Below are 16,224 nucleotides of genomic sequence, written 5' to 3'. Positions count from 1 at the left end.
AGGAAGGAAGGAAGGAAGGAAGGAAGGAAGGAAGGAAGGAAGGAAGGAAGGAAGGAAGGAAGGTGGGGGGACACAAGGAAAAATAAAGAAAGAAGTAGGAAAATGAATGTAGCTTTCATGAAGTCAGCAGAAACAGGCACAGAGCAGTTTAGCTACACATTAACAAAGCACAACTTGATGAAGTAGGTTATTCTTAAACCAAGCAGGCAGCCAATCACTGTGGAGCTGGCAGGGCTCAGAAGGAGGAAGAAAAGAGGGATAAAGAGAAGGGAGTACCAGTGGAGACCCTGAGTGAAGCAGGATGGAGTGTGGAGGGCAGAATGACTAGAAAATACACCAATGAGAACAATACAGTTAATGGACCAGAGAAAACACAGAGGGCAATGGAAGGGCAACTTCAATTTACTGACACAGAAGTTTTAGAATCTAAGCCCAAAGAAAGGCTGTAGGAGCATTCAATAGTAAGATGTGCTCTAAAATTATTAGGGCTAAGAGTGAAGAAAAAACTTCCGATAGCCAGGGCCCCCCTCCCCCCAAAAAAAATTCACATGGAAGATGAGGGCATAGTAGACGCTGTCACCAGAAAGTTCCAGAGCTATATGTGTGCCAGCAGACAGTGGAGCAATATTCATACAGGCAAAGGGGAGAATGGTCCAAGAGTTTTATATCCAGCCAAAGTGTCACTCAACTGTGAAAACAGTAGACAGACATTTTTGAACATGTAAGAGCTGAAAGATCATTGCTCCTGTAAGTCCTTCTGGAAGAACAAGAAGATTAACTCCAGTCTTGCAGGAGATGCTGGAGCACTGTAGTGAACGGTCTGGCACAAGGCACTGAGTGTACTTACCTATAGGATTAGGCACAGACATGGGGATTATAGCTAGAAAACCAGTTATGTAACCAATAGAAGCATGGGCAGGTAATGGGCAAGATGGTGGCACTGAGGACATGGTCATCTGAGGTGGCTGACCTCCGCCATAAATGATGGCGGCCCAGCCTACTCCTTTTCGTCTCCACCTGAGGGGAGGCACCTTGCTTTCCTGGTATTTGCTGTGCATATCTATATATACCAAGACAATAAACGTTCTCTGGCTTTATGATTAAATTTTACCCAAAGCTAAATTTAAATCCGGGCTATGAAGAAAGAAACCCCAAAGGGTTAAACAAAAGATAAGCCAGAGCAGAAGTGAGAGGAGCAGGGGTGCACTCGAGTTCCAGACCCAACGTAGTAAGAGAAAACCTGGGACCTGACACTGATCAAAGGCACAGGCCACACGCAAGAGCTGTGCCTGCTTAGCAAACAGGCTCATCGTTCATAAAGTGGTTACAAGTGTCTGATGTCTAACTAGCCACCTTACTGTAAACAACCATGAAGGTGAACAAAATACACAAAGGAATTGTTACAGGCCCCAGAGAGCAGGCAGAGGCAGTGCCTGGCATTCTCGGCCTGGGGATAAAATCAAGCTGGAAGTCACATTAAGCTGAGGGGCAGATCAAACTCTGTGGCAAGAAGGCTGAGATCTGTGGGGATAAGATGGAGGGAGATGTGGCTTTGCTGGCTGAGGACTAGAGATGGGCTCTCAAGGAGACCTTGTTTGAGGGTAGGCTATGCATGTTCAGAGCAGATGTCAGGCTGACCAGCAAGAGGCTGATGCAAGGCTCTGAAATGGAACAGCTATGAGAGGTCACCAGTGAGAGCTAAGGAAGGGATGAGCCCCGCCACGCCTCACGTTAGGAATAAAACCCCACCTAGGAGTGAGGCCCACTCGAGACATCTAACAAAGTGAGGAGCCAGGCCTAGCAAGGTCTGAGGGGGAGGGGTAGCTGGGGTTGAAGCGACAACACAATGAAGGTAGCTGAGATGGCTTTTCGACAAATTTGCTCCAACACAGCATGAAGCCACGCCCACACAAGGCCAAATTAAACAGCCAGCCACTAAACCCACCACTAGAGAAGCAGAGAGATGCTCATCAGCTCAGAGTAACAGGATTTACTGAAGTCATCACATGCCGTTTACAATGTCCAGCACATTACTGGTGCTACTAGACACACAGAAAAGCAGGACAACAGGGTCAAGGAGCCAACCAACAGAAACGGGTCCCCAAACAGTGCAGGTACCAAACATCAAAGAAAGACATCTCTGAAAGGAAAGGGGCTGTGCAGATGCCATGAAGTGTGAAGACCCGAGTTTATATCTTTAGGACCCATGGAAAAACCCAAGAAGGTATGGTGGCCACCAAGAAGGTAGGCGGCTACCATTTGGGAGGTAGAGACAGAGGATCCTTGACAAGCTGGCTACCTAGACTAGCTGGAACTGGTGTGCTCTAGGCTCAGCAACAGACTTGATAAACATGTGTATGCTCATATATGAACACACAACCACTCAGACACACATGAACATGCATACACAAACACACCCATACTACACATACACAAAAAACTAAAAAACATATTTAAATAATTATAAGATTATTTGTACGAAGTAAGCAGGTAGAAATTGTTAGCACAGTTTAAAAGTTATAAAAAGAACAGAAAATATAGAGCTGAAAATACCAACTAGAATAAAATGTACATGACAGGGCTAATAGCAGATTGGAAATTGATTTATAACGAAGTGAACTGGGGCCTACAAGTTAGGAGAAAGTCTGCTCTTGCAAACTGTCCTCTGACGACTGCATGTTCACTGTGCACACACATATACTTACTAAATAAATAAAAATAAATAAATAAATGTCTTCTTTCAGATAAAAGGATAAAAAGATAAGGAAAGTGCCAGAGCTGGCCATTGCTGATAAATATCAAACCCTGTGCATGCATGTGTGCATACGTGCATGTGTGTGTGTGCCTGTGCATGTGTGCATGTGCCTGTGTACATGTGTGCCTGTACATGTGTTTGTGGTGGGGCAGGGGATGCTTAGCAGGAAAAACACACTGACCGCTTCTTCGGAACACCCATGTGGTAGCTCACAACCACCTGTAATTCAGATCCAGGTGATCCAATGCTGTCTTCTGGTCTCCACAAGCAGGTGTATAGAAGGCATACAATCACACACAATATATAAACAAAAATTAAAAAACAAATCTCTTACAAATACTGTGGTTTTAAGTTTAAAAAATAAAACAAAATGTCTAAGCTAGGCAGTGGTGCTGCATACCTTTAACCCCAGCACTAAGAAGGCAGAGGCAGGCGGACTGGGGGTTGCCCTGCCAACAGCCCATGCAGGTGGGATCCAGGAGTACGCCCCACAAAGGCCTTTCCAGAGCACAGGCACATCAGAAACCACTCAGATATGCTCAGAGGCCACCACACTTTCATTCTGAGATCCCACCAGAGGACTGGAATATGGCCTTGATTTATGGGAGAGTTTGGTTCGTGAATGCCCCAGTGTGCCGGGCATGTGTGCCAGGCATGTGTGCCGGGCATGTGTGCCGGGCATGGTGGCACATGACTTTAATCTCATCACTCGGGAGGCAGAGGCAGGCAGATCTCTCTGGGTTTGAATCCAGCCTGGTACAAATAGCAAGTTTCCAAACAGCCAGAATTATATACAGAAACCATGTATCTCAAACAAAACAAAACAAAACAAAACAACAACAAAACAAAACAACCCAGGATTGTTCACTGTATAAAACCCATCCCTCTGGATTGGTGTGGTAGTACCTGTCTCCTAAGTACCATATCCTGGTACTTAGGAGACAGAAGCAGGACCAGGAGTTCAAAGTTATCTTTGGCTGCATAGTAGGACTGAGGGAAGTTTGGGTTGCATGAAACTATGTCAAAAAATAAAGTAAGGGGGCTGAAGAGATGGCTCAGCCATTAAGAGACTTGCTATTCTTTTAGAGGACCCAGGTTTGACGCCCATCACCCACATGTTACAATCAGCCAGCTGTAACTACAGTTCCAGAGAATCTGACGCCCTCTTCTGGCCTCTGCTGGTATTGCACACACATAGTTAAGACACACCCACACACACCCCTCCCCCCAAACACAAATAATTTTAAAATATTAAAATAAAAAAATTTATGAAAGAATGAAAAAAAGAATAAAACAGAATCAACTGCAGCAGGGCAAAATCTAGCTCCACAAGAGACACACCTACATCTTAAAGGACCAGGAAGGATTCAGAAAACCTAACCCTTGGTCTAAGCCACACTAACTGCTGGTGAATAGACTTCTTTTCCAGAAGGTGACTGGAGAAAAATAGGAAGGTAGTTACTTTATTGGCAGTTCTTGAGCTGGCTTTCAAATGCATAAATCAAGAAACAATGGGGATGGAAAAGGGGGAAGGACAGGGCCAGGCTCTCTGTGATGGCCTTGGCCCATGTGTGCCTCGCCAGGCATCCAGCGCACAGCTGTGTACCTGGAGAGACCCTTTTCTTCTCAGCCACATGTGGTCCACTTGTGCAAACGGACCAGCTCTCTGAAGAACTGAAATCACTCAGACCTTGTTCTCTGACCACAACGTAATTACGTTAGAATTTGAAAACTAGAATATAGCTGGGCTGTGGGGTAGGGAACCATAAAAACTCCAATCAGCTCAGTTCTGAGGCCAAGGGGACAAATGAATACAAGGTCCACCAGAAGTGCGGCCTGATGGGACCTGGTAGTGTGGGACCCAGCTACAGGGTCACATTATGAAATCACAGGCAGAGGAAGTGGGTCTGACAGGCCCCACGTCCAACATGAGTTGGAATGACTGAGTGTGCCCAAGACAGCAAAAAGAGAAAGACAGGGATGGGACTGACATTCACATTCTGTCCCCAACAACAAAGTCTTCATGATTAATGTTTAAAGTCTAGAAAAACATGATTCCCTGCCTCACCCCCCATCTCAAGCCCAGCACGCAGAGTCCAGTCTGAAGCAACTCAGGCCAAGTGTGTGGAACAGCAAGAGGACCTAGATCTCCCTCCACTGGGTCTCCAGCCCTGCAGTAAAACAGCCCTGACTTAGCCACTGAACAGGAGAGCAACTCCTAGGCCCTTGCCACCATCAGCAGAACTATGTAGTAGAAAAGGCAGATATCAGTCAACCGGTAGACCCAAACTGACCCAGCCGAGCAATGGGGAAAATGTGGTGCACTGAGTTAGCCTGGAACTACTGTGTTTTGAGATGGAGTCCCACTATTTGGCAGAGTGGTATTCAGTTTCTAGGCCGGAGTGATCTGCTTGCCTCAGCCTTCTAGAGAGCGGACACTACAGGCACACGGTGTCACAGGAGGCTTTATTTCACTGCTTTGATACTAAAAGGAAAAGAACAATTGCATTTACTAAATCAACAGACAAGAAGAAAACCCCAGGCTGTAGAGATGGCTCTTTCAGCAGTGTTTACCTGAGTCTGGACTACAATATTCACATAAAAAGCCCAGTGCAATGGTGCTTGCCTGTAATCTCAGGTGGAGATCCCTGGGGCTTCCTGGCAGCCAGTCTAGGTGAAATGGTGAACTCCAGGTTCAGTAGAGACTCTGTCTCAAAAAGTGAGAGTGGGTGGGGCTGGAGAGATGGCTCTGGCACTGTCAGGCAGCTCCCAACTGCCTGTCACTCCACTCTATGACACCCAGCACCCTTTCTGACCTCTGCTCACAAGCACACACACAGACCTTCCAATAAGACAGACCTTAAACAATAATAGAGTGGAGAGTGAGTGATGAAGATACCTGAGGTCAGCCTGTACCTGCACAAACTAGCATGTGCACACACACACACACATACACACTTGCGCGCTCGCGCACGTACCTGTACACACATGAACACACATGCACATACCTCAGTCAGAGAGAGGCAACAAGCACAACTGTCCAAACCTAGCCTGCACTCACAATCCAGTCCTTCCCCCACAGACATGGAAGGCACTTCACCCAATAAGAACCTGTTCCTGTGCAACGGGAAACACAGCTTCCCTGCCCAGTTCCATCCAAGGTGACCTGCTTACATATGACAGGTCTGGGTCCCAACTAGTGCCACCAGTAGCTCAGTCCTCCAGCTTAATTGTTGCCATGCCCTCCCCTGCCCTTCCAGAGGCCTCTCCAGTGCTTGGCTCCAATTCATGGACCTGCTAACACTGTTCACTGGCCATGACCACCTCTTCTAGCCCCTCTGCTGTCTCTTGTGGCCAGGCTGCGTGTGTGTGTGTGTTCTGGATGTCCTGTCACCTTCTATGTTCACACCTGGCAGAGTCCCAGCTCTCATGCTCAAGGCTTCCCCCGAGTGCAGGTGCAACATTAGAAGGCTGCAGAGTGCAGCTGTGCATGAGCTCAGGCAGTCTCTCATCGCTGGCACATACCTTCCAACACCCCTTCTAAATGGTCTGTTCTCCCTGGGCTCCACACACAGGCTGTACTCAAAGCCAGCACTGGGGCAGAATGTGGGGCAGATGCTGTGGCGTTGGTGCGCCTTGAGCATGCATGTGGGGCCCGCCCATGCCTGCAGACAGGCCCAGCTGCTCCTCCTAAGGCTGAGTGTGGAACGGGGTGGGGGGGGGAACATGTGCAGCAGACCTTGACACTGTTTTATCCTTGTCTCTCTGGGGATGTTGGCTTGGCTGAGGTAGAGAGGGGACTGTTGGGCACAGAGAGTCCCCACTGGAACTCACTCAGAGCCCTGTGTCAGGGACATTTCCTTGCTATCTCCTTGTCCCAGGAACTTATCAACACTGTCAATTCCCAGAGAGAACACAGCAGCTTTTAACCCTATACCTGGCTGCTAAGTACTCCTTGTGCTGGTGAGGTCCAACAGAGCCCTGACTGATCCTCAAAGGCAGAGGTATACAGGGACAGAGGAAGCCCTCACACTCACTTCCCCTGCCTCCCTACTGGTTCTTCATGTGAGAGGGCCAAGCTGGCAACTCTGACCAACCATGGCCTTCAGGGATAGGAAAGTCCACATCCACCTCATACATACCTGGAAACAGGTAATGGCAGAGAGAGAGAGAGACAGCCTGGCTGGAGGACTGGGTCTTCAGAGAGGTGAGAGACTGGGAGCCTGCTAGGAACTTCAGCCGGACAAAGCCCAGCGCCCACCTGGGGGCCGTGCTCCTGAGTATGGGAAAGATCCGAAGGGACATGGAGGAATGGCCGGCCCTGTGCTTCTACAGTCCTCAAATGAACACACGTGCACCATGTCCACAACCCCACTGCAAACCCTATGTCTGCTTCAGTATGCAGAGGCACTCCGGGTGCACATGAAGATGACCCTGCAGTTTTCTGACTAGCTTCCCCCAGTGGCTCTGGGGGGCCATGACTGTGGCACAACCTGGACTGCAGATGGACACAAGGCTGGGACTCTTCTGCTGAGCAAACTGGGTTGCTCTGGCCCAGAGCTCACTGGGGTGGGGGAGCCTTGTTATTACTTAAAGACCTAAAATACTATTGGCTGTAAATCAGTCCCTGCTTCAAGGCTATGGGCCCTACTCCATGTGGAGGAAGGAGCAGGGCCTGGACACCACCTGTACCTGACAACGCCTGAGCTCAAACTTGATGGCTCAGCAGAGCCACCTCAGGAAGGCAGGCTTGAGGTTCCCCAGGCACTCTCGGGTAGGATATCTCTGTGGGCATCCTACTGGTCATAGCCGCCCCTCCCTGACTGAGCTCTGGCTTGGGCTCAGGACCCTCCAGAACGATCTCTGGCCACCAGTGGCTCTTACAACTCATGACCTCAGGTACCAGGAATGCTCGGCGCGGTGCCATCTGGTTCTGATTACTCATGCTAGGCTGCGGGCGCCTCAGCCAGAGATCTGTGTCCCAAGTGGCTGGGAGATTGATCTGGGCTCCTCGGAGGCTTTAGCAGGAAGATGTGAGGAAGGCACGTCTGAACCAATGTGGGGCTTGGGCCAAGACAGGCAGCCATACTCTGGTGCCATGGCACCTGTGAGGATGCTGTGGCCTGGAGAACACCTCGATGGTCCTCGGATGTTAAGAATGATCTCAAATAGCTCGCCTTGGCAAATTACCAGATGCTTCTTTCCAAGAGACCTGGGTTGTATAGAAGCAGGATCTCTGGGCCTCTCGGGCCAGCACTGGACCTGACTCTGGGCCTTCATGGAACCTGAGTCACTCTCACCCTCCAGGCAGGAGGCAAGCTCAGCAGGGGGCTGGGGCTCTCCACCTCCTTTGATGTGTGTTGCTGAGCCAGGCCTGCCCACCTCACCCCAACCACTTCCAGGCTGCAGTTCCTAGTTCCCCTTCTGCTTTAACTTTTCAAATCATTAGTAGAGTAAAAGTTCATCTCTGGACTGGAACATGCCCATAAATTAAGTCTTAAGTTCCAGCAGCTGTTTCCCAATCACGGTGGGAGATTCCAAGTACCCAGGCTGGAAGGGCTTCCTCCTGGGTGCGGGGCCCCAGGGGCCTGAGTAGGAGCTGTGTAGCTCTTGCAGAAGCTGCCTAGGTGTCAGCCCTCTGCCTTCAGGCTGATGTGAGTCAAGCCACCAAGGGGATGACGCTGGATGCACAGGGGGTTGCTGCTGCCCTCTTCCAGGCTCAGAGGCAGGAGGTAGTGAGCGAAGGAGGAGACCCCAGGCTTCCCTGCTGGGCTCAGCATCTAGTGAGGCGGGGACTCAGGACACAGATCCAGCGGCTGAGTACTGTGCTCTCCCACATGCTGACATGCAGACCATGGTTCTGAGGGTTTCAGTACTTTTCTGAAGGTTGGAGGCCCCTACCTTTACAGCAAGGAACCTGTGGGTCTCTTAGACACTGAGAGAAAGATGGATGGATTGACATATAGGGCAGTTTTATTCTGAATCCATTATGTGCCCAGCACAATTGGACCCCCAGGAATGGTCTTGGCTTAGAGCTATGAATCAGAGCTGCCTGTCTTACCAGTGGGCCTACCTTCTTTTCCTACTAGGCACTGCTGGTGGGGAGACCAGGTTATCTATGCTGTCTCTGCTCCCCAGTGGGGAACTCCTGCATCTATCCCTACTTAGTCACTTCATTGTCCCCAGTCCCCCAAGCTATGGTAAGCCATCTTTTTGGGCCTCTCTTATAGTTCTACTCCACACCAGCCTCATGCTCTAGGACTTCCCTTGACCCTCTATCCACTGTCCACAATCAGTTCCTTCCCCAGAATGGCCTCATGATAAGGCCCTGATTTGTACCCTGGGTTTAGTGATGCCTTTAAGACACTGGGTGCCACTTGGCACCAACCGAGTCCTACCTTTACCCATCCACCCACATGCCTCAGGAAGGATGGTGGACAGACATACAGGACAGTCTGCCTGTATGGATAGGATACTCTGAATCCATTATGTGCCCAGCACAATTGGACCCCCAGGGATAGTCCTGGCTCAGAGCTATGGGTCAGAGTCTGCCTTTCCAGTGGGCCTCACTGCCCACCTTCCTTTCCTACTAGGCTCTGCTGGTGGGAGGCACTTAGGCCTGGACCTAATGTGCTCAAAGCAAACCCAATCCTCAGCCGCAAGGCCTGAGCTGAGCAGGGTGAGGCTGCAGCCAGGCTGCCTTCCTCCTTTGGTAGGGTGGCAGGAATGACTTGTGAAGCCTCCTATTGGGTGGAGGCAACCCGAACCATCATGTTCCTGAAGAAAGGTTGGCATGGCCCCCTAAGCTCTATCCTCAGTGCTCTGGCTAAATCCAGTGAGGCTGGGAGCTGGGCTATGGCCACACAATACTCCATAGGGCATGTAGCTCCCCCACTGTTTCCAAGGCTAGGGTTATCTCTGAGATTCCCAGTAACAGGCTCCTTTCCCATCCTCAGTCTGTGTAACCAAGCCACGTCTGGGGGCTTGGCGCCTGTTGTCTGGCAGGCCTACACAAAGCCAAGTCTGGATGCAACTTCACAACCCCTACCACAACCCCTCCATCCCAAAGGGGAACAAGCCACTGGGACCCTTATGCTCCACCTGAGGGACCAATCCTGGGGCCGTAACAATTGGGATGGTCCATGAAACATTTTGGGGTTGTCTCCACCAAGCCCTGCTCAGCCAAGGCCTTCCTGCCTGGTGGGCTCTCCTGTTACACGTGACCCGCAGCCTCCCTAGGACCATGGCTTTGCAGGGCTTTCCACAAGTTCTCTTTTTGTTTTCTTTTTTTTTCTCCCCTTTGATTAATCAGTTCCTTACTGACCACATTCCTCTGAGTTTTCACAAAGGAGTTTGGTCTGCCTGGACACTACGTGCTTTTTCTCTAGATGGACAAGACTTGATGGCTGTTAACCCGAGGTCCAGGAGAAACCCAAACCATGTGAATGGCGAGCCCACGCCCACTGGCCCTTGTCCCCCACTGCCTCAGAGTGATTAATTAGCTAGGGAACTGCAGCGGCTCCTCTTCATGCCTAAATATTGTTTCGGCCTATCAGACTGTTAGTGTGGAGCAGGATAAATGAGCCCTGGGCCTGTGCACTGACCTGCAGGGTCTGCTGATCGTCCAGACTCCAGACAGCCAGCACCTTCCCGGCAGAGCCGGAGACGCCCTTGGCCTTCTGAGAGTCGAAGTCAAGGCCTATGACAGGCTCTTCATGGCAGGTGATTTGGCTGCACACCTTCCGCTCCAAGATGTCCCACAGGATTACCGATCCATCCTCATAGCCAGCCAGAAGGAGGGGGCGGAGACTGGAGTTAGTCTGTAGGGAACGGCACAGTGGTTGGCTCCCAAAGGATCTTATCTTCAATGAGCTTTAGGGCTGTGGGGACAGCTATTTCTCTGGCCACGCCCAGAAGTGGGCTGGCCCAGAGTACAATTCCTTTGCTTTCCATATAGCCACCAGCCTCCCACATCCCTCTCTTGGGGTTCATAGGGCCACTGCTTAGTACCTAAGGAGCTAGCTAGAGGTAGAGTCCAGAGGCCTCACACAGTCATGCATTTCTACCTACGCTAGATGCTGTCCAAATCAGGGATGACATGATACCCACGGGCACCCACCAGCACCCTGGGTGGCTAGGGATGGCCTCCTCCTTCCTCCTCATTGGCCTTAGGCATAAGTGTTGAAGCCACTCCTTGCCAGTCATCTAGAACCACCAAGCAGGAAAACTGAACACTCAGTGAGAAGGCCTCTCTGAGCTTTGTTAATGGAGCTGCAGAAGCCCCCACCTTGGAAGCTTGCTGTGAGAGGCCCTCACTGTTGTGATGGATGAGGGCGAGGGTCAGAGGGCTCTGCGCCCTGGACTGACGCTCGTTTATTTAGCCTCTGAAACAACTACAAAAGAAGAGTGTTGCAGGATTCCAAGTCACCCTCAGGGACATGCCATCAGTCCCTGTACTGCACAGCAGCCTGAGAGAAACTGCACAGGGCTGAGCAAGGAGGCCCAGGCTAGCTTGAGGCTTATGGCATGCAGCTAACAAACAGCATGAGGGCCAGCACAAGCTGTAGCTGGGGTGTGGTGCAGGACACTTTTGGTGGGAGGGGAGGACAGGGCCCACTGGAGACTAGCATGTGGAGGGACTGCCACGAGAAAACAGGACACAGCTACCAGGCTTTCAGCAAGTACAGTGAACTAGCCAAGGCCAGAGTGGCCATAAAGGTTGGCTCTGACTGTCTCCAGAAACTGCTTGTAAATGGATTGTATTCTCTTGGTGATCAAGTTCACACATATAAAATAGGAGGGACTGAGGCATCTGGGAGGAGGCATGAAGCTTCCTGTGTTTTCCCGGGTAATTTATTTTTCAGCACCATCTTCAGTCCCTCTCCCTAGGGCCAGAGTCCATACTGTGCACTTTGAGCATAACCCCAGAGGCAGAGTTGTCTCAGGTCTGAGTGTGTACGGTACCTGGCACAGTGGCTCTGCCTAGTCTGCAGGGCCCTGGCTGCACTGCTGCCCTGTTCCTGAGGGCACTGTGGCTCTGCCTAGCTCTGCAGGGCCCTGGCTGCACAGCTGCCCTGCTCCTGAGCTTCGTCACAGTGGTGAGCTCCTTGCTTGTATTTCTCAGGTCATCTGCTTAGAAGTGATCTGTGCAGATCCACACTGTCTACCCTATGGGCAGGGAAGCCCCTTCAGAGAGGCTGCTTATGCAAGCAGGTATGAGCTGGGTCAAGATTGGGGCAGCACCAGGTAGAAGAATTCCAGAACTCTCTGCACCCCAATCAGGAACGTGTGCCAACTCTTGCCATTCTTACACAGCACCCACAGCATGGCAACCTGGTAGAAGCTACCCTGAAGCCCATCTGAGAGAACTAACCCAGGCCACTTGGATAGAACGCTAGCAGTGGTGTGTGCTGACATCTACATCCACTCCTACCTCTCTGGCTCAGCGGCCTCTCTTCGCCAGGCTGCTTTCCTTGTTATTTGAGTCAGGGAATGCAGAGCTCCCCACCATCACAGGTATTAGTTCTAGCTGGTATGCAAAATGCTCATGACTATGAGTTCTGAGCAACATAGATTATTCAGGGGCTATGAGAAAGACCCCTCTGTCATGGTGGCCAGAGCAGGAGCCGGACTGGCCCAGAAGGTATGCCTGGGATTTCAGCCCCTGCCAGTTACCACCACAGCCCAGAACCTAGCCACTTTACTCAGTCCACCCTGACCTCTGCAGCCTTCCAGTGACAGGCACCACAGGCTGGACAAGTGGTCTTGTAGCCACGAGGCCTCTGGTGGTCACAGCCTTGATGCTGCAGGGCTGAGGATCTAAAGTCACCCTGTCTTGCTCTCTTTAGCAGCTCCCCTTGCCCTCAGCTGGGACCCAGAGACAAAAACTGGCTCTGCACCCTCTCCCACCCTTTGAAGTACAGCCTGAAATGGTAGCAGGCCAAGGGCCAAAGGAACCCCAAAGCTGTGTACTCGAACTCCTGGAAGAGGCCCCAAGACTCAGACTGGGAACCGTCTTTAAGGGTGGGTACTGATGACGTTAGCCCAGGCCTGATTTACAGCCTGACCTATCCTGTAATTATTGCAGCAACACAGCACAGCTACTTTAAGGTACAAACTAAAGAGACCTGAGTATTTCAGAAAGAAACCTATCAAGTCAGGATATTTTGCCACACTCAGATTAGAGATTCTGTATCCTAGGATTTCTGGATTTAGGAGAAACAAAGAACATTTTTATAACCAGGGGCTTTTTGCAGCCGTGGGCTTCACATTGGATCTGTATCACCAACAAAGCTGTGATTTGTCCTTCTGTCAACTATATTAATTACCTTAACAAGTTGGTACATCCCTTTCTACACATTTTTTTTCTGATGGAATTTTTACATGATTGTGCAATGACCTATGTTTTCCAGGGTACAGAATAGGAGTATGCAGCCACAGGTGCCTGTGTCAGAACCTGTATGTATCATGGTCACTTCCCCGGATACCTCAGCATGAGTAAGGTTGTGGGGCAGGATGAGGGTACATTTATTTTCCCAGAGAAGTGCCCAGAAACTCTTGGGGAGCTGTGTCTGGACACACTGAGGCAAGAACTTGGCTCTGCCTCTGAGTATGGCTGCAGACTTATAGACCCCCCAAGCCTTTGTCAGATAGGGTCTGCCCTGACTTTACCTAGGCTTTTTTCTCCAGGAAGCTATACAGCAAAGGCAGCAGACTAGGTCAGCTTACTGGATGGATGCTCAAAATCTAACTCAACCCTCTCAGTTAAGAAACTTCAAGGAGCTGGAGGAATGGCACAGTGGTTAAAAGCACTGGCTGCTCTTGCAGAGGACCCTGGTTTGGGTATCAGCACTTGCATGGCAGCTCACAACTATCTGTAAGCCAGTTACAGGGATCCGAAGCTATCCTTGACTTCACAGGTACCAGGCACACAAGTGGTACACACATATTCATGTAGCCAAAATACCTAGACATATAAGATAAAAATTAAAAAGGAAACTGCAAAGAAAGCCAAGTAGAAGCAGGCCAGAAATCTTTGTGCCACCCAGACAGGTAGAATCCCTGGGGCAGGCACAGAGGTGCACTTCCCATGCCTCTTGTGGGCCACGCAGGCAATTCCCAACTGAACAAGCCCATCTCATCTCACTTTTAGAAGAGTTCAAAGAGGCAGCGAGCAACAAGGCAAAACTTACTAGGAGGATGGCCAAATGGTTACATTTCCTCTCAGCATGGGTGATACCCTGTGACCCTCCTACTGCTATGTCTGTACCAGGTAAGACATTGACGCTGAGGCTTCTGGGATTCCTTACAGAAAAATACAGTAAACAGAAGTGATGCAGGAAGTAAAAATGCTGACCTGGATGTGGTCAAGGAAAGTCTCACCTTGACAAAGTCTGGACCTTTGTGTGTGTGTGTGTGTGTGTGTGTGTGTGTGTGTGTGTGTGATGGGGGTGCACAACTCCAGACCTTAGGCTGTGATGTCTACCTGGGCCCTAGTTTTTGCAGCAGCCCCAGGAGATAGCACTTGACCCTCCAACAGAAAAAACAGTCAAGAACAAAGAAAATGGCTGCAAGGCAGACCTCCATGGAATGGCCATGGGAAAATCATCATGCTAATGTTCCTGGGACCTCTATAAGGTCAAGGAGCGGAAAATATGAATGCCTAGCACAGCGAGGTCCATGCAGGCTTACTGACGTTAGTTAGCTTTTCCCTCAGCTTCAGCAGAGCCAAGGACCAAGGTGCTGAGGAAAAGGGCTTTTCTGGGAGTGGGTCCCACAGCTGACCCCACTGTGCTCTCCTCACAGCTGCACATGGGCATCTGTATGATACACAGGCCACATCTGTGGATGGCAGGGATGGATGCCTGTCTTCTCTGCAGCGTTTCTCTTGGGATGCCTTCCACGTGCCAGCACCAGCTCAGGAGAACCTGATGTCCAGTCAGCTTTGGGCCACAGAGGACAGCAGGTACATGGCCTCTAAGGGACAGTGCCCATACATTTGATGACAAATCCAACCCTGAGTGGGGCATGACTCAGGGCTGTTGGGTGTGGCTGGCACATGCTGTCTTACCTGCCACAGCCCCAGGCACATGGGCATGCCTGGCTTGGCACCTGCCTCCGGCTTCAGGGTGCACACTGATGTCTTGGATGGCATCTCCAGAATCTGAACCTGACAGTGAGAAAACAAGCTGATTTGGGCTGACGCCAAGCCAAGTCTATGCTATGCAAACAAGAGACATTTAAGGCGATTAGCCAAGGCTGCTGCGAGTTTCTGTCTGCTCCTCTCCCTGAGAGCAGTCTCCTAATTAGTCTGCACAGGCTGAGAGCTTAGATGCTCCTGCGGTCCTTACAAAACAAACGCTCACATCATTCCTGAATGACCAACCTTTCACCAGCAAGTAGCTAGCAGATGCCTTTCCCCATCTTGTCATTTGGGCAAAGCCTGGTCTATGTGGTCCTGCTTACTTTGGTCATTCTCCCTCCTTTGCTTGTCTCCCTTGCCTGGGTAGGATTTTCAAGGGCCCTCTCTGAATAATCTCAGGCATGTAAAATGTGCATAACCTGTGCAGAATGCCTGGGACCCACCCACCACCAACCTACAAAATCAGCATGTTAACTAGAGCCAAGGCCAGTTCCACCGAATCCTGGTTTCCTAGTACCCAAGTACCTGACTTGCCAACCTGGACTACTGAGATGCCCAGGCCTTTCCATGCCTAGGCTGAGATGGGCCTGTGGCCCACATGGCCCAGCTTCCCATGTAGGTATGGAAATCCAAGAAGACTGTTTATATCCTGGCCAGCATCATTCTTAGTAGATAGCCAAGACCCAGGGACCAGATTGGATTGGGCTCCCAAACATCCTGTCTAAGGTGCTAACCCTGTATCTTCATTCGTTTAGGGGAATGTGACACCTCTCTTGTGAGCTCAGGGAACAGAAGAGCCCCATATGACATGTTGCAGCCTAGTATCAACCAGATGTTTCCTATGCCTTTTATCTACGTGGGGTTTTACTGCACTGTGAGGCTTATGTAAACCTTCTGGAGTCACGGAGCTGAGTGGGTTCTGGAATCTCTGAGCTTCTCCAGATATCAGCAAGAGCAAGAACACAAATACAAGCCTGCTTAGCATGCTCTAGTCTGCACACACATGGGATCACAGTTACAAAGGGGCGGGGGCATCAGCTGGACAGCATATACCTGGTATGGCCAGACTGGGGACGATGTCTGAGGGGCCAGAACTTGGGCATGTAAGAGCTGTGTTGCCCTTTCCAACCTATGCCACATAGAACCTTATCTGCCACAGCCATAGAGATGATTCTATGTCAGCTACCTGAGTCCAGGACAGCTTGCAGGCAGTGCAGAATGCCAAGCACACAGCCTGCTCCATCAGTTAGAGCTCTGCTGATGTGTCTGTCCACTTCTGATGGATGGATGGATGGATGGATGGATGGATGGATGGATGGATGGATGG

At 50.5% G+C, this 16,224-nt stretch overlaps 1 protein-coding gene across 2 annotated transcripts in view; it reads right to left on the bottom strand.

Annotated features, from left to right (window-relative positions):
- Positions 1–16,224, bottom strand: part of Gnb1l (G protein subunit beta 1 like) — a 63,806-nt gene that overhangs the window by 2,086 nt on the left and 45,496 nt on the right. For both annotated transcript variants that reach the window (XM_028770513.1, XM_028770512.1), the window contains exons 6-7: positions 14,826–14,924; positions 10,360–10,575 (exon numbers count right to left, since the gene is read on the bottom strand). In XM_028770513.1, coding sequence (XP_028626346.1) covers positions 10,360–10,575; positions 14,826–14,924 — 315 coding nt within the window. The remainder of the gene's footprint in view (positions 1–10,359; positions 10,576–14,825; positions 14,925–16,224) is intronic.

Source organism: Grammomys surdaster, unplaced genomic scaffold (assembly GCF_004785775.1).
Source record: "Grammomys surdaster isolate TR1022 unplaced genomic scaffold, NIH_TR_1.0 202, whole genome shotgun sequence".
Lineage (NCBI taxonomy): Eukaryota > Metazoa > Chordata > Mammalia > Rodentia > Muridae > Grammomys > Grammomys surdaster.
This window is presented reverse-complemented; position numbering and strand designations above follow the sequence as displayed.